Here is a 19,095-nt window from a genome sequence, read left to right as displayed (position 1 = left end):
AGTAAGTTCTGATAATCCTGCGTGGCCCCTTGCTGAAGCTTTCTGCCTTGGTTAATGACTAACTGTAACGTGGAGGAAACTGTTGATGCTCTAAACTGCTGTCATTTTACTGAATAGCTCTCGACCGTTAGCTCCATAAGATAAAAGAAGAGAAAGAGCTTAAAAAATGAGTACCGTAGCTCTCGAGAGTAACACAAAAGGAATCTTACAATATCGAAATATTTCCAAACAGAAAAGTGACGAGTAGAAAGAAAAATATCAATCATAAACTGCCGAAGGGAAAGTGTTTGTTTGAACATCAAATTCTTAGAGGTTTTAAAAATTGTACGAATTTTTTTGCAGAGAAAGAGAAGAGAATTGTTATTTAGCTCTCGGGAATGACAAGGTTTAACGTCAACCTTTGTAAAATCACACCGAGACTCTTATTAATCAACGATACGATATTTCATCTGTTAACCTCCTTTAAGCTTCATTCCATAAGGTTTTTTTTAATCAGGCACTAGAATTAATTTGTAGCAATTATAGAACAATAAACTCCACTTAACGTAAATAATGAAGCTGTTTCAAACCAGTAAAATAAAACTTCCGAAGTGAACACAAATTACAGCACCTCTTTTACCAATTACCTAGCGGAGAAATAATCACTGAAGTGGTTCGCAAGTTTGCGCGACAAGTACTTCTGATCCTAAATACAGCAGCTTTATTTTTTAACAAAAAGTGATCGCGGTCGACTCCTGTTTGTTTGTTTGTTCTCAGTCTAGTCATACAGGCGGGCGAACTGCAAGCACCATTTACTACGCGAGGCTTAAGTATCCTTGTGCATCCTCGTAAACTTCTTCTAAATCATTCCTTAAACCTTTCTTGTGCATCCTTAGCTTTAAAACGTTGAATGTGAAGATCAAACCACAAAGAAAACATGTCAAGGTCTTCACCGAATTCGTCAGCATACAAAATATCTAAATGGTGATTAATCTGATCCAACTTGGTTAATATCTCATCCACTTCAGGAAGTGTATTGTTCTCCTCCTTCTTTGTGTTATGATCACACGAACTGTCTACATCCATTGCTGAACTATGAACCACAAAACCCATGAGTTCCTTTACTTTTACAATAATGAAGTTTCCGAGATTGAATTTCCCTCTGGTGAGGTCTCTGATATTGCCGTAATTGTAAACAAGAACTGAAATGAAAATATTGATGCATATGAGATTTAGTCCCAATTTTAATGCTGTAACGTAAACAGGGCCAATGACTGTGCAACAATCGTTAAAATAGTCCACTCCGCCACCAACGACTCCTTCGACAAGAAGAGACTGTAGAGTGAGGAAAGGCGAAGAAAAGGAGTAAAGTTCTCTCCCAAATAGAATATATCCTACATGGATACATCCAAACATGAACACAGCGAATACAACTGAACAGTGAACGAGTTCCCGAGCAGATCCCTTCATTACATAGAATAAATGCCGCACATGGGGATTGAATTTGAGCAAATACAGCAACTTCAAAGTGTTCAAGAACATCAGTAACGATATTAAGACCGTTTCCAAGTCCTCTAAGAGAGCCGCCTTATCAAAACTGATAAACTGAAATGTATTGTTTTTGAGTTTCTCTGTGTTGACAAAAAGCTCTGTTTGTTTTAAAATGTGGGTGATAACAAAACCGACGACTGTTAAAGTCTGCGTGAATTCGACCCAGTTTAGAAAACGTGAGAAATAAATTCGAATACCAGCGATCATCTTTGAAGTTTCCTTGACAACAAAGTATACAACATAACCCACTAGAAACAATTGACAGGTGACGGTAACAGCACTGTAGCCTCCACCAATTCCGTATACATGAATGCCTCGAATCACATGATCAGATACCACGTGACCACTTGGTGAAAACTCAATTGGGATCCAAATCACGCCAAACAAATTCACTTGAGAGTTAAAAACAGTAAACTCGACAATTACAGCACTGGTAAACCTGTCAATCCAGTCAAACAGATTAAGTTCAGATATGACTTTCAGTGCTGTATTTCTGTCATAGCCCAACTCGGCCAGGTAGCCTCCTTTACCATAAAAGTTTGACAGATGAAGTTTTCCCCACAAAGGAAGGCTTTGAGTTCGCTCTGCCGAAGAATAATGCCAAGCAGTAGGACATATCTGATAGAGAATGCTTAGCGAATCATTCTTCGATGGAGAAAATTGGCGCCATCGTGTTTGATAGAAGTTGGTGTTGTCCTCGTTATCGGATGTATATGAAGCCACGCAGGAGTTGAATGGGGCTGTTATTTCATCTATGTCGACATCGCAAGAACCTTACAACGAAAAAGAGCATGTTTGTAATCTATACAGATCACAAGATCGAAGTTTGCCTAATTATTCAAACTATAGTTGCCTCAACGACGATCCGCTTCGAGTTCAGTGAATATTGTCGAAATATTGGTGTGTAGCTCTTACGTGAAAATAGGAAAATGTTTCATAATTCATCAAATCAATCCGAAGCAAACAATAAATGTACGAGCTAATTACCCGAAAACTTTTTGCTGAATTTGGTTTCATGTAAATAGTGTCTGGAGCCACCTCCACGAGAGAAGTTCCCCTCAGCGAACTGCCGAAAATACATTTCAACTAAATTAAAACTTGAGACCCGCTGCATCAACTGTTTGAGGATCTTTGTGAAATGAGTTTTGACTTCATTTTACTTTTTACTTAACCGAATCTTTCGAAAGGTGGATAACACCATCTGCTGGAAAAGTCGTTATGCGGCGGGTAATAAATTATTTTTTGTCAACAATTATCGGCTGTATGGTAATTTATCTGTTGGATAGCATTATCCACACCTTGAACAACTGGGCTCGTTCTTTTAGTAGAGGGTGTAAGTTTTTAAAGAGACTGCTCTGCTGCTTCGCAGGAGGTATACAAGAGAATTTCCTTTTATCAACTGAATTGATAATGTAAATAAGCCACCGTAAAGAGCTTCTAAAGCTGGCGTTTCGAGTGTTAGCCCTTCGTTTTTGCTCTGACGGAGGGCTAACGCTCTAAATGTCAGTTTTAGGAGCTCTTTACGGTGGCAAATTTACGTTACAAACTCAATTGATAAAACCACACTGTTTTCTCAATAGCCTCCGTCAACAAAAAAATCAAATTTCCAAGATGGAATACACTTGAAGCACTTCTTTTAAGACACCTTCTTTGACTCGCAGCTGTCTGAGGCGAGGCATTCCAACGAGAACAGAGTCGCCATCTCCAATGTAAGGACTGGAACTATTCAGTGGGACGTTTTTCCCGTCTTCAAAAAGTCCTGGTACTAAAACGTCACGTGTCCAGTCCCAAGTGTTAAAGTGATTTGATATCTATATGATAAGAAGAGAAAAAGCCAACGATCAATCAGTAACTCCTTCTACTTTGAAAAGTTTTAGTTTGATTGTTTCTATCTACTGCCATTGTTTCTCATATAAACTTAAGGAGTAATCTAAAGGCTCGTACAATCACAGAGAGGTGTAGGTATTCGTTGTCTTTAAGTTACGCGTATATAAAATGAGAAATTGGCCGATAACATACCGAATCAAGTTCCCCAAATGTCTTCTTAATGGAAGATGTCATCGGGTACCCATGCTCGCTACGTCCACCGTAACAAACAATACATAGAATTAACAAGTACAGCATGTACGACAGTATATTCCGAAAGGCAGTATACATATACACCTCCCTTATTCGAGCGACCCTTGCGCGACGTAACTGCCTTTTGCTTAGTGGCTTTGGTATTTCAATTTCTTCCTCGTCAATCTCTTCGTTGCCTAACCCACTCAATTCAATATCTTCGACATCAACGACTGCGTCAACGTGATAAGGTTGCCACGTAAATCTTTGAATTCCTCCTTTAAAAATGTGAGATAGCATAAAGGCAACAACTATGATTTGAATAGGTTCCGATACAAATATGTCCAATACAACTGACATTACAACTGAAATCAGCCACTGCTCACTTATATCTGCACCCCACTGAAGACTGTAGAAGATAACAAAAGCTGCCGAACATGACGAGAGGAGGAAACACAAGAGCCAAGGAACGAATATAAACCAGCATGGAAAAGAGAAGTCACGTTTCTTCTTGGCGAATTTCCTGTGCGGGTCCCTTTGGAGAGCCATTTCCTTATTCTCGTTTGAAGAACGAGTGTGAGTAAAAAGTGCCACGGTCAAAATATTGACAGGAAGTACAATCATAAGACTCTGCCCTGCAATGACGAGCGCTCTGAAGTTCACAACAAAACGGCCCAACCTCAACGATCCTTGATCATCGTCCATCGCTGTTTCACGCTCGTAAAACATGGCACTGCTTAGCATGGTAGTCAGTAATATAGCTAGACAGCAAGATAAACGTTGAGCTCGAGTAAACCGATAACTTGGTGGTCTTGTTGCGACAGAAAACCATAAATGTGAATTACTGAACTCACCAGCAATTCTATTCTGAACATAAACTGCAAAATCAATTCCTTTGTCGGCAGTTGAAGTACAACGAAGAGTCCGGTCTATTAATCCATCACCTCTATCAACAGCCAGCCACGCGAAACACACAAAGTTCCATTGCTTCTCATTGGTCAGTTCGCAAACCTTGATATGATTCAAAAACCACGATGGACTGGTGCCCGAGTTGTCATGCCATACGCGCACGGTTCTCATGGGACCAATACTGTCATGAATCGAAAGGATAAAGGAACTAATGCTCCCTCTTGCGAAAGGAATGCACGAATCGTCTTTCAAATGGTAAGGTCGGCTAGTGCCTAGCTCCCCCTCTAGTATAATAAAAATGTTAGCAGTGGTGCCGGAGTTTCGCCAAATGCCCGTGGATACTTGAACCTCGACGAAATAAGAGCCTGGTGAAGGAACTCCTACGAATGGCTTTTCCCCCACCTGTAAAAACCAAAAAGAAAAATAAATCAGTCTCAATTATTGTACTGTGCATGCTGTCCTGTGAATATCAGAGTGCACCAATGAGCTTTGTCATCCACCCCGTTATCAAAAAATTATATACTTATTGTCCGTCTTTGGGTTGTAAAAAATTCTCACAAAAAAAGAAAATTTAGTTGTGTGCTGACCTAAGTGTAAACTTTACACCTAGTTCAGCACTTTACAATTGCGTGATTAACATGAACACATCATGGGTTCTTCATAGAAGTGTCATATGTTGCTCATTTGTAGTACGAACAAATGAACAACATATGCCACTTAAATCTCCTTAGAAGCCCCAGTTAAATATCTATACTTTACAGAAAAATCAGAGTGAAAATAGATAATCATATAAAATTCGATTGTTAAACTAGTTGAGAAATTTAGAGATCATCTGCCTACCTTCAAGATATCAAGTTTGTCATTCTTTCGAGCCCACACCAATAAAAATAGGTAAAAACCAAATACACAGCAAACCGCTAATATGACAGCTATGTTTCCACTATCTGATAGGCCAGTTAGTTCAGTGAAAACTTTATCAAAATCTATTGGATTCGGCGTGACAAATAACTGACCCCCAAAAGCACTCAAGTGATTACAGGAGCAGTAAATGGCATCTTGAGTAGTCAATTCGGCTACCTGCAAGAAAGCAGTTTAAAATGTTTCACTTTCAAACCGAAGCTACAGAGAAAGGAGATTTTTTCCTATTTTTCAGTGACACCGGCCTCTTCTAATAGAATAATTTCCTATCAGATTGTGGTATCAAAAGGGTAAGTGCTTTTGATACTCGTAACTGAAGAGTACTTAGTCACCTCTGCGTTAAAGCACTGTTCCCTATATTTCATTAGTGATTAAACATCTACTATTTCTTCTCTTACCTGGCACCCCTCTGAGGTCCATTTCGATAACTGCGCATTCCAGAACAGGCAAGCAGCTGGCGTCACCTGAAAGGTGTAATTTTCATCCCCTACACGGTATTGAGGTACGCTGTAACTTTCACCAGTGGTGGGTGGTTCCTTGTACTGTACACACGACCGCTTCAAACGGCCGCGACCTGAGCAGCGCTTAACCCTTAGGATCTCAGAAATTCTTGACACGGCTCTTAGCCCAAAGTAGTAATATCCAAAACCTTTGTTTTTAACAAATTCTTGGTTCACAAACACTACATATGGATTGCGTGAACAGTTCATATGACCATCTGGCATCTTACCGCAAGATGAAAGGTCAGGTATTGTTGATTTTAAGTCGCTATTACTTGGGGAAGGCCGCTCTCCGTACTTAACAGTCACCACAAACTCTGTTCTGTTGCTTTCCGGACGAATGTTTAGCACCAATGCCATCCCTGACTGAGTGACATTTATCTTGAAGAAAACAGTTCTGTTGGCTCCCACGTAATGAGACTTAGCAGCGTTTGTGAAGTCCTGATGGCTCTGTAGTCTTATAGTAATCGGGTGTATTAGTTCCGTCGTATTTAAGAGATGCCCGGAACTGTTCTTAAGCTCAAGGCTTGAAACAGCGGTTGTCACTCTTTCTCCTGACGGGTCCCATGAGAACGGTGTGAAGTCTGTCGTTACCATCTGTCAGACAGGCAGCGAAAAAGAAAAGAGGGTGAAATTGTCATAAAAGGATGGTCGGAGCACATCACTGAAATGGCTTTTTCTCACAAAAGTAGCGCCGTTTCGGTAATTAAAATATAGTACTATGGGAGGAATTTGTAATAATGTTAATAACGCGATGTCTGCAACAGAGTTAAGAGTAAATATTTGAAATGTAAAATTCATTATCATCATCATCATCATCTTTTATCTGCCTTATTTACACAATACAAAAAATTTATTTACAGCGGTTATAGCTAGAAGGCGAGGAGACCCAGGAAGCCAACAGTCTTGTGGGAGCGCCACTACACTTACATTAATAAATAAAGTAAAGAAAAAGTGCTGTGAAAGTGCGGCTAGGCCAATTCAGTGATTATTTAAGTAAACACTCTTGCATTTTTGTCTTAAAACTAAGAAGGTTTCTTACAAACCTGGCTATCTACAAATTGGCCAGAATTGTCAAACAATTTGGAGGCCGGAGGAAGCTGAAAACTGTTCCCTTTATTTGACAAAACAGTCCCAGCGAGTGAATTAGGCTCTTGTCGCGACACTAGCAGGGACATTGCCTGGGCTGGAAGCTCTTTTGGCTCTTCTCCAACGAGAGTCCGGGACAAGATGGTGCTTCCGACTTCCTCCAAGGAATGAAGTAGAGTCTCAACTTGGACACGAGCCTTAAAGAAAAAGATTAAAAAATAATTGTTGTCACTCAAAGTTTTAACTTTTAGAGCAATTAAAGCTTTTTTTTCTTTGTTTTTTGAGGAATAGCTACCCAAAAGCTAGATTTTTAACATTAATCTTTTTACCAACTGAATCTAGCTTTTGTTCCCAATTATCGGTCAAAATGTTGTACTTTCAGTGTCTCCTTTCTAGAAATATGGTATTGAAGACATGGCAAGTGAAATTGTGTTTCAGATCAGCGCTCCAATCGGGAAGTGGAAAATGTGGGTAGAATTCCAATTTAGCGTGGCTTTTTTTCCTGTGGAACCATTATAGAGGCGCTTTGCGGATTTAGCACATGTCTAACTTTAATTTTCGATTCAGGTTTTTAACTTGAATTTCTGTCCGATTCCCTACCTGCAGCTGTACGTCAGCACCGTCCCTTTTGGTTTTCCTACCCAATTTATTAGACAAAGAAGTTCTCGATTTGTGATTCCCCTTTCGATTCTTAGACAAGCGTCCTTTATATGCAGTTATAAAGCTAGCTTTCATTTGAGACTCTTCATGTGACACAGCATTTTCCACACTAGCTCCGTGTGAAGTTAGCCTGAGCATGCTCCCAAGTCCAGTAACAAGACTTTTCACACCATCAAATAGTGTGTCGTAACTTTGTCCAGCTTCACTCGCCGTCTTCAATACTACAGCCATCTTTTCGAGTGCATCCGTTGCATCTTTCTAGACGAAAAGAAAAGTGTAAAGGATCAGGAAAAGCATTTTTGTTCTTTCAAGCGACCTGATCGTGTTATTTGTAATTTTAGCTAACAAAGCGATACTGGCGTGATTAAAATGAAGTGATTGGTTATTAAATTACCTGTGCTTCGTTGGTAATCTCGGCGATGACTGAGCTGGCAGAGGCTATCACATTCGATACCTGCTGGACTCTAACGACAGTATCTACTGGGACGGTTGAAAGCTGTTGTATGATGTTTGATTTTATCTACAAAAAATATAAATGTATTCTTAACATGGGCACAAATGGAATAGTTCCAATCCCATAACAGGTATACAAATATCGTTATGGACGAAGTAACACGGTCGGGTAAAGACAATTCTGCGCTCAAGCCGGCAACAACAAGACACGGAGTTGGAGTCTATACAAGTTATAATAGTATTGCGTCTTCCTCTAAATACTAGCCATGCCAGGTTTATCTTTCAAACCCGGTGAGAAAAGACCCAGAGACTTTTCAGTTCCAAGCTTGGCACAGCGTGCGGTAACGTTGGTGTTACCAGCAACAAACTTTGCTTGGGTTCAAGTCCCGACCAAGTGCCCAAGGGTACAGGAGCCCAGGAGGGTGGTGACTCAAATTGAACTGTGTCCCATTAGGCCTCTAATAAAAAAAATTCCTTACAATTAGGTAGTTCGCTCTGAAAAGTTCCATCATTAGTTTTTCTAAGTATGTAAGAATTACCATAATTTTTCTCTCTGTGAGCTCCTGCGCCTGACTTTCTGCAGATTCTGATTGCGTAACAAAATCAACGGCCGAAAGGACTGCTGCGGCCAATTGTGTGGCACGTGACACATCACCTGACTTGATCAAGGAGTTCAGTTCACTTTCATCGCCAGACGTGAGGTTGGTGACAACATCGACAAGGTCTTTTGGATCAATACTGGGCTCAGAAACCTAAAATTTAAAAAAAAAATTTTCATCAACTACATCTGGATGTCATAGACAGTGCTGAATAAAATAAGAAGTGAACAGGAAAAAGAGTCAAAATAAACTAGTGAAGGTGTTCTTTGCCGTTACGGTTACCATTTCATACCTGCACAGGAGTCCTCATTTCAGTGTATGCCCCCAAAATGTCAACCACTCGCACGCGAAAGTCGATGGTAAAGTTTTTTTCACTCTCTCCAGCAGGAAGTTTGGTTGTTAAACTAGTTTTTACTCCTTTGTACGCCACATTTAGAAGATCGTTACTTCTGAGGTAAATAAATTCATACTGCAACTGAAGATCTGGATCCTGCCAATTATCACAAGTAAAAGTAAACTCTGTTATAAGAGCAACTCCTGATATTTGGCTCACATTGCATACTCCTCCAACAGGGGGACTGTTTGAGGTCACGTGGTACTCGGAATACCCGCGGTATCCACCTGGTCGTTGTGCAGTCAATATAAATTTATACCTGGTATCGGGTGTCAGCACTCCAGGCTTAGTGACGAGAGATTTTGATGAAACTCGAGTACTTATCAACTCTTGTATTTCTAAAACCTCAGTCCATTGTGAACTGTTTGAAGAGTTATTCAAGTCTTTTAAAACTGTCCAGTTGAAGATAAGGTTACCATGACATGAGGCACCTGTACACATGCCCTGTAAAGCCACTCTCCCAGATGGATTCAGTTTGGCATCGCAGTTTTCAACACACCTGTGGGTCATTTTGATGATGCAGTTTAAACAGATTTCAAAGCAAAGTTACACAGTGCACCCTTAGCCCACCTCGTTTACTTCTGTCATTTGTGAACCATTTTTCTTCAATATAAAATTTAGTTCCCTCAATTTTTTCAAAATTGTAAACTAGATAGGTAAACGTTTACATTTAAAAGTAGGAACATATTTTTTAATCCTTCAATGGATGTATTACTTGAAATGATACAATAGTCTAAAGACCAAGGAATAGTCTACCTACAACAATACAATATGGTATGCTCTGAGAAACTTGTCATTGTTCCATTAAAAGTTTTATAAATGCCTGAGGTTGTCGCAATTAATTTGTCAAAGTTGATTTTGTTAAGATTGTCAATAACAGGTGAAGTTCAGCTACACCTCGTGTCTTAAGTTTCAAATACCTGATTTGCACTTCCGGTGGGTCACCAGGAACGATAAACACTTCCTGAGTGTACTCAGCTTTCCTTTCATCCCTTGTAACCTGTACTGTTATGAAGTATGAGGTGTTTTCTGTCATAAGACTGTTGTTTACTCTAAGTTCATGTCCAACATATTCTTTATCACCAGCCCTATAATAACATCCTGCCTCATCTGAATTATTAAGATCCAAAGGCGACTCTCCTCTGCATAGCCAGGTAAAGTTGAGGCCTAAAAAAGCACAATCATAAGGTTAAATGTAGGGGTTAAATTATGTCAATAGTAACGATCAGTTAGTCAAGAAGTTATTTTCATCCTTCCTGAAAAGTTTCCTTCGTCTTTTTCCGATTGCTCATGAAATTTTGTCAAAAGACCTATGATGTACTTGGTTACTAACCTGAAAATTGCAGATTCTCTTCATCAGGATCATATGAAAGGGATGCATCAAAAATCAATGTTCTTTCCAGTCCTCTGGCCACTTTGCTTCCTCCAGTGATGGATGCCACTAAAGGGCTACTCACCACCTCGAAATAACCCTGGCTGACCCCAAAAATTGCTGGTCCTATCATGCTGACATTGAGTTGAACCAAGAATTCACCAACTGGCAACAAGCGTGGTGTGATCTGTAATTCTGAGAAGCTATTTCTTGAAAGTAATGGTGTATCTTCTTCACCCAGTTTATAAACACGCCAGAGGAATGATGTTTTGTCAGATAACTCACAATGCAATTTGACTTCAGATTGTATTGTAAACTGTCTTAATCTTTGAATGCTCACGTCGGAAGATGCGTTTGGTGAGATATTTGGCAGGCTCACATCCGGACTTTGGCATGGAAAGTCTGATTGAAAAATAAACCACTCTCAGATCTCCATGTGGAGGGGAAAGGGAGAAGGGAGAAGGGGAAGGGGAATAAGAGGGAGAGGGAGACAAGGTCTAAGAAAAATTCAGCATGCGGTGTAACCCCTTCTTTAAACTACATGTACTTGCCACCATGCAACTAATTGAGGGCTAATTTAGCATCACAGTACCTGAGCAACCATACAACTCCACTCTCATTGAGATGTGCCTTGACCAAGTCACTGGTCGAAAACGGATGTAACGAGCCGTAATTGATTCGTTGAGGACATGACTGACAACTGTGTTCGGGTCGGTGTTTCCATCAAAAACCTAAAGGAGAAAAGGATTTAAAATGCATCTCTACAATTGAGACTGGAAAGTAGTAAAGGTAATGATTGAAAGTGTTATTTCGTAGCGAATTCCGCACTTGTGTGGTAGATTAGCGGCGTAAAAATGATGATCCTTCTACAGTGCTTTTTCAAAGTAAACAACAAAATTCAAAACGTTTAGCAGGCTGGAGGATGAAATAGTCAGAAAAAGTGGAGCTCAAGAAACCCTGTTAATGAGCAAGAATTTTTCATCCTATTTGACCTTGTCTGAAGCTTGTTCAGGGTCTTTGTATGAGGTGAAGGTAGAACCATCCTTACTGTACTGCAGCTTGTACGTTGTCACCCACTGGTTATTGTTGTATCCACCTTGAGTTGCAACACTTGTCACCCTGGTGAACACACTTCCCAGATCAATCTGAAGCCACTGATTTTTATCGTTTTCTTTGGGAGACCATGCTCCTTGTTTGCCTGACGGTGGTTTGTAATGGAGCCGTCCCTGAATGGCGGCATGGTTGGAGCTCCATTCCGAAGATGCTCGCACTTGTTCGTTGGGTATTCCATAATCTTCCATACCTAGTGCTTCCTGACAATCTGAAAAGTTTAAAAGCGATTGAAACAAGAATCTAAGCATAAATATTACTCATAAAACACGCAAGTTGAATATTCCTTAGGAATCGATGATTTTTATTTTTACCAGTCATCCACGGCAGAAACCTTGCAACATGAACATGAAAGTCTGATGTTGACATCAAATGCTGCCCTTAGAGAGCCTTTTTTTTAACTAATTGTGAGAGGAGCTCTTTAAGATATCTCGTTCAGTCCTTGTTTTCTAGAGATGTCGATGAAGAGGTTGACGTAGTAGCGCTGTAGAGCAGACGAGTCAATCAATGTTTCCATCCTTGTATAAAAACATATAAAAAATTAAAATCGCACACGCTACAGTAGACAGAATTGGTACTTCATCACAATCATTTTCCACAATTCTGTTTATTTCAGAGAATCTTTTACATGCTTGAAATTTATTTTATACTTTGGGCCTTGAGATTTCTCGTTCTTGATAATAAAACGCTTTCGTTAGGGCTTACAAAATTACCCCACAAGGTTTTCCGGTATCGCACGCACCGAAGCATACAGATATCAAATGATTTAAGTAGCCACTGATGAAAAAACGGGCACTGTCTCAGCTAGCTTGATACTTTCCACGGATTAAATTTTTTTGACCGAGTGATCTCCTTTTTCTTTAATTCTTGGTGAGTGTCAACCTCTGAGGGAAATTAAAGAGTCCTTTGATTTCCTCTTGTGTAAAATACCGAGCGATCGCACCATTTTTATCTTTTTTCTTTTTAGCTTGTAAACGATATCCTGGAAAAAAACAAAATTGTGGAAAATAATTTTGATGAAATCGCTTTTTTAGTAATCCATTTTACATATTAACTATGGGGAGTTTCGTTCCAGTTACGTCTTACGATTATGCACGCGGATAATGAGTAGTTTGAAAGGTGGAATTATGAGATTAAGATTCAATTTTTTCTTTATTTTGACATCATAATTTGTTTTCCTTTTCAAGTCAATGAAGGGCTCTACATCGGTAACACGTCAACCTCGTCTTTAAGACCACAAGTGTTCAGATGATTCGAAATATCTCAATTCCTATCACCAAGAAATAAAAACTGCATGACCTAATGTTATTGCAAGGAGATACTCATATATGTCTTTCAAATTGCTATTGTCACAACTCGGTTTTCCATGTAGCACTACCGCTGCCTGCTTGCGATGTACACCCTCGTGATTACTTAATCGTGGTTTTCCTAACTATCTTTTTCTAAGATAGTATGTTTCTTCAGAATGCCCAGAAATATAGAAAAATATCCGGTTCTCGTCTTCTTTGAGGCGAACGATAGAAACCTCATGGAGAAATACAGCGTCACGCCGTCTTGATAATGCATATGTTTATTAACCAAAGATCGGAGTTGAGATAGTTCGTCAGAAATAAGCCGACTTTAACATGTTGCAAATGACATAGAAGTATAGCAGTGTACTGGACGTCAAAGAATTTAGGATTGCTCAGCAGTCATTCATGAAAGTAGATCAATTTCTTTTAGAAGATGACAGCCAGAGGCGAATATCCTCTTCAGGATATTGCTCATAACATAACATTCCTTCAAAGCCATGTATATTACATTTGTCTAAATCTTTTGTTGCTGAGAATGTCAGATGAAAACATCGCCAAATTATGCAACAACTGATTTTTCAGCTTTGTTCGTCAGCTGCCCCTATGAGAAATAGCGGCCTCCCCTCCCAGATTTTTACATATTTCGCAACTAGAATATTATAATCAATTCAGTGCTTAGAAAAGTTTTCCCAGTTTTACCCTACAGCCAAAATGACCGAAATTGCACTGAGATAAATAATCGATTAGTGTGTTCACATTCACTCTTAAGGAAAATTGAGTGTATGAGAATATCTAAGGCGAATAATGTCACTGCGTATATATAATGGTAGATGTGCCAATGTGCCAATGTTGTAGAGAACTAAACATTTTACACTTTTTGGCAATTTTTTTGTGAAAATACACATTTTCTTGCTGACCAGTATTCTGATAAGTTATCATGCAATTAAAGGGTGCTGTCCTAATACAAAATAAAATTTACAGTGTTACTCACATTTAGTCATTAAAGACTTACGAAAAGTGTACCAGTGACCACCAAATTCTAAATCTAGCTCTCTGGTAATCTGAATAGACACGCCAAGTACAGTGTCAACTGATCATGTTTCATATAACACTTCTTATATGTTACCTCTATTTTTTGGTACAGCACAAAATTCACCAATGAAATGTTCAGTACATTGACAGTAAATACGAAGGGAAGAATGGCTAGGTCTCTGATCATCAACTTGACATGTTCCTCCATTTCGACATGGATTGGGATCACAAGGATCATCTGCAAGGCAACAATCAATTTAAGGGAGGGTACTCTCACATCAAAAAGTAACAAATTTGATACATGTATAATCAAAATTGTCATTAAAATGACCCATTTTACCTTTGTGTTCTTCACTGCCAAAGCTTACACAGAGGTGATGACAAAGGCTAGAGGTGTTGACCTTAACATAATAAATAGTTGCTAGTTTTTCTATGCTAATCTGCACTCCCATCATGCAAAATTTACCTTTTTTTATCATTATCGTTTTGAATAAAGTTAACTTCTAGCCTCACTTTCAGTCACCGTGGGCTTAATGGCAGTTAAAAATTGGTTGATACAATTTTAGACTACTGGACAAATATGCAAAAAACTCATCAGAAAAGTATTTTGTGACTCAAATGTACGCTAGTCTTTAAATTGATTAAATATCATAATTCACTTTGTCTTAGTGGCTATTATACAATGTTTGCACCACTGTGAAGTGGTCAACAACTGACCCAGCCTAAGAGAAACCTGTATGATTATTCACTAGCTGAGCTATCTGCAGGTATTGATCAGCTGGCTGAATACAAGAAGAGCCATGCAGACCAAGGCTATCAATTAGGAATTATTGGTTACAAAATTGGCCTTTCCAGTAATGCTAGTTCTACAGCCAAACTTCCTTGGCAGTAAAAACCTGCTCCTCAGAATAAGCTTGGCAGTAAATCAGACTAGCAAAGTAAGCAAAACAATTTAAATAATGACTGTGGTTTAGTTGTAACCATTTTCTTGATATGTGTGGTCTGCTCTCTGACCATTGCTATCTTGGTTGTAATCAATTGCATGTTGAAGTAATAAGTATACTCAGTTTGGTTGAGTTTGTGGTCTGAAAACTGCAGTAGAAAATGTCTAAGTATCCAAAAAAGTTTCACTCATCACACTTTCAACAATTATCGAAGATAACTCCATATTAGGAAGTAAATTCTGATAGGCTACTCTTTAATGTTCTACTAAAACTGTCTGACATAACTATGCTTGTACAAGGTGGTTATTAATGTTTCTGCCCATATTATCAAGTGATCTAACTCTAATAGACCACTGCATGTCCTACACAAGGTTTATTCATAAAATCAACTTGAACTTGAATAACAATAAAGAGAAAAATTATAAAGCTTGTCCAGAATCTATAAACTGTCAAAAAGTGTCAGCATCTTTCATTGCAAAGAGGACCAGGACAAGATATTCTAGGGATTTCACTGTTCCTTGAATTTCTTTCATATAAGTGAGTTTTCTCTGACTCATGCAAAGTGAAACTCCCTGACTTATTCCCTAACCTTGGCAAAATATTTATTTCCAACTTTTCCCTGGCCTGTGACAACCATGAATTAAGTTAACATATATAAGTCACCAATTAAAGATAACAATATTATAGTATCTCTTGATCACGTTTATCATAAGACAAGGAAAGAGGAGGAGTGATGGGAGAAGTAGGAAGAGAAGGAGGAGTTACTTGACAATAATGATATCTGGCTAGAATATTGCTTAATTTCACATTCCATTACACCTAAATGGCCACTTTATAGATACAAAACATCAATTATTTCAACCCTTCCCATCCTTTAAAACATTTGTAGCTACACAAACTAAGCATCAAGCATTGTGTTTTATCCTAACTATTTGATTCAGTTAACACTTTAACCCCTAAGAGTGATTAACTTCTAATTTCTCCCAACAGTTTTACCCCTCTTTGTTTGTACCTTAGGAAATGTATGGAGATCAGTATGGAGAACTTGGATGCTGATCTTAGGGTGTAAAGGGTTAAACAGTAAACAGGAACTGTAAAAACAGAAATTTACCAGTATCTTCTTGCAATCAGCTGCAGGGATATCTTGTGACCACATTTAGTCTCTTCATTTAATTATAGCATACAGTTTCTCAGACATAACCATAACCACATTGAAGAACTCAATATACATTCCAGAGCAAGATTAATTTGGAATCTGCATATATCCGCAGTTTTTCACTCAGAGTGTCTGCAGCTGTCTTACCTGTATAATTTGACCCATCCCATTAAACCTCAGCATAAAAGCCAGTTCACTCTGGGTTTGGGCTAAACCTTGACTCCACTCTCTCTTATTACATTAGTAAAGCAAGCTAATTGTCATACCATATTTATGTGACAATGTCCTGCCCTCCACGTTGTTTGAATATGGCCCATCTTTTTCATTTCCATCCGCAAAATATATTCCAGCAACCTGAATGTTATATGCAGTGTTCTTCTTGAGCTCAGTTATTTCAACCTCTCTTTGATCAGAACTTACGGTCATATACTTCTGATCATTACTATTAGATTTTGCATATCTTATCTTGTATCCTGAGACAGAAGAAAGCTGGTCCCAACTAACTGTGATTGAGTTTTGGCTTGTGGTAACAACTTTGAGCCCTGTGGGTTCTATGTAAATAATACAAAATGAGATGAATGACAATTAATACTTGAAATCACATGGTCACTTGAAACTAATGAATAAAAATTCATAATCCCAATGACAAGGAATTATCTGACAATTTTTCCAAAATTGCAATCTCGCATAGATTCATCTACATAAATTATGCATAGTTCATGACAGAGTCTGTGGTGACATTCTGAGGGACTCACTGTGTATAGGATACATTTCCCCTTACTTATAAGTCATTGAACAGAAAGAACCATTAGATAGAATTCCAGACATGATTGGGTATTGCAGTAAACTATTCATGGGAGTAACATGAATTTTCATAGTTAGATTAATTAACTTACCAACAAAAAGAGGTATAAAGACATCCTCATGTAAATAAAATGGTATTCCCATATGCACACTGGATAAGTTTGTCTGTACATTACACTTTATACTTGTTTTTACCTGTACATTTTATTTGTTCAATAAGCACAATCAAAACAAATGTGATCAACAACTTCTCCATGCTTTAAATCTGTGCACTCTTACAACGCACTCTCATCTACATCATCTCATGCCATGAACTAGAATGTAGATAGAGATATCTCAGTTTATAGTTAAAACTATCAGGGTTAGGATTGAACTGTTTAGCCAATTCCATGTTGTGCATCTGTTCAGTAATAGATCGTAGACGATGTCAAATTGTGCCAAGAACAAAAAAACTGGCTCATAAGGGGAGTAGCCAAAGGTGTCATTGATGTTTTAACCACATTTTTAAAACTTTTGTACACCATCATTAACCAGTGCAGACGCACTGCAGTATAAATTCCACTTGTTTTGAACTGTAAATTAAAGAAACAAAATTTTGTTCATATTGACGGATCAGTGCGTCTGACCCGTCCTACGATTGTTTCTAAATTAGACCTCATCAAACTGTTTGTTTAAGTCAGCATATTGCATAAAGAGTAATTATTGGGCTTTAGAAATCTCGTCTAAGTATTTTTTGTTTCAAATCGTTTCTTACGACTAAAGCCAACGCATCAAAAGTGAATTACCCGAAGCGACCCCATAAGAAAGAATATATTTGATATGCAGTAAACGCATCATTTCTCTTCCAAATGTGCCAGCTGAAAAACAGTTTAAGCGGCCTTTGGCGAGTCACCTGTGCGTAGAGCTGAATAAGTGAAATGACAATGAAATTAAACTGAAAAGTGGTCTGTTACTGAGAAGTTGTAAGAATTTGATTAATTGGGCTTTCACCCTAGGACTCAAAAAAGTGGTTGTAAAACAAGATTCTATTCAAATGACACCGGAACATGATATTTTTACGACATAAAATACCGAGAAAGAGTGTAAATGAAATGACCAAAAGAGCAGTTTAAGCTCTTAAACTTACCTCAAGAGAACCCAAGTATATATAGCGGCGGATTTAACTCAGGTAAGGAGTAGTAAAACGGTTAGGCTTGTTTTAGTTATTTACCACTGACAAGCTTGCACTATTAAATAAATCGAACACAATAATTTTGAGTATTATCAGTTAAAAGAATGTATATAAAAGTAATTAATTCTCTTACATGAACCACAACAATTCGTCGGAAATCCTGTCCTAACAGTTCACACGTCACACGACTTCGTCAGCTATGACGCAGACGCCACACGGGGGAATATAGCGGAAAACTGGCGGGAAATTCTCCTTCTCGTCACCAGGGCCTTTCATGTGTGACGGGTGATTAGGCTTAGGCGCCAGTATTTCATGTCGCAGATGGTCTTTTTTTTTACAAAAGAAAATTTCTGCACTTCAGATCGTTATTGTTGTGCATTTTGTTCGTGAGCGCAACTGGAAAACTTGTTTGTTCAATGCAGGCAGGACTTTCCTTCCAAGGCACGCGAGGGTACCTCGAGGCTTCGCCCAATCTTTACTAGTTCGCCGCCAAATCTTTCGTCTCGTTTTCCTCAATGAATAGATTTTTAAAATTTCTTGTTATGAAATGCATATTGACTTCGTAAGCAATATCCAAATTCTAAGCTATGCTTGTCCTCATGCGACTGTAGGAGTAATGAAAAGCCGTTACATTACACCACTCCTTCAGTAACTTAATTGACAGATTTATTGTTAATATATCGTTAGAATTGAAGCAAAAATAAAGGACTATTTCCCTCGCCTTACATCAGCACTTTGCACCAACCAAAAAGCTGAAACAAAAATTTTCTCCAAAAAAAGATTGGATCAGTATCAGTAGCTGACCGTAGCTCTCTGGGATAACTGGTCTTTTTTTTAAAGATTTTAATTCCCCTCGATCGACTTTACATGTTTAGTTAAAAAAAAAAAAAATATATATATATATATATATATATATCAGTAAAAAATGCTAGTTAGAACTAGTCTTCGTTGAAATTTGACTTGGGAAATTAAATTTTGTTTTCTGATTCCTAAAACTCGCTTCTGTGGTTCTTACTTTGTTGAAGTTCGGACGAAATTTTATCAAGTTTATCTCCTACTGATGTGCATTCCACACTTTAATCTCCTTAAACATATTAAGCAGCA

General features: G+C 38.4%; 1 protein-coding gene across 3 annotated transcripts; it reads right to left on the bottom strand.

The window, feature by feature from the left end:
* Nucleotides 1–443: 443 nt before the first annotated feature.
* Nucleotides 444–18,154, bottom strand: LOC113685262 (polycystin-1-like protein 2). Of its 3 annotated transcripts, XM_089202762.1 has the most exons (18): nucleotides 17,947–18,154; nucleotides 17,016–17,134; nucleotides 16,283–16,567; nucleotides 14,011–14,154; nucleotides 11,475–11,803; nucleotides 11,075–11,213; nucleotides 10,444–10,884; nucleotides 10,031–10,277; nucleotides 9,009–9,609; nucleotides 8,657–8,869; nucleotides 8,059–8,184; nucleotides 7,605–7,922; nucleotides 6,962–7,201; nucleotides 5,814–6,512; nucleotides 5,338–5,574; nucleotides 3,550–4,899; nucleotides 3,176–3,341; nucleotides 444–2,303 (listed from the first exon to the last, which is right to left on the bottom strand). In XM_089202762.1, exons 2-18 carry the CDS (start codon nucleotides 17,074–17,076, stop codon nucleotides 844–846), a joined length of 7,056 nt encoding a protein of 2,351 aa, XP_089058888.1. In that variant the 5' UTR covers nucleotides 17,077–17,134; nucleotides 17,947–18,154; the 3' UTR covers nucleotides 444–843. The 3 variants fall into 3 exon arrangements, with proteins under 3 accessions (XP_089058888.1, XP_089058889.1, XP_089058890.1); XM_089202763.1 differs by lacking the exons at nucleotides 16,283–16,567; nucleotides 17,016–17,134; nucleotides 17,947–18,154 and adding an exon at nucleotides 14,257–14,526; XM_089202764.1 differs by lacking the exons at nucleotides 14,011–14,154; nucleotides 16,283–16,567; nucleotides 17,016–17,134; nucleotides 17,947–18,154 and having other exon boundaries at nucleotides 11,531–11,665.
* Nucleotides 18,155–19,095: the final 941 nt, after the last annotated feature.

This window comes from Pocillopora damicornis, chromosome 4, assembly GCF_964200805.1.
Source record: "Pocillopora damicornis chromosome 4, jaPocDami1.2, whole genome shotgun sequence".
NCBI lineage: Eukaryota > Metazoa > Cnidaria > Anthozoa > Scleractinia > Pocilloporidae > Pocillopora > Pocillopora damicornis.
Note: the sequence above shows the minus strand (reverse complement) of the source record. Positions and strands in the feature narration are given on the sequence as shown.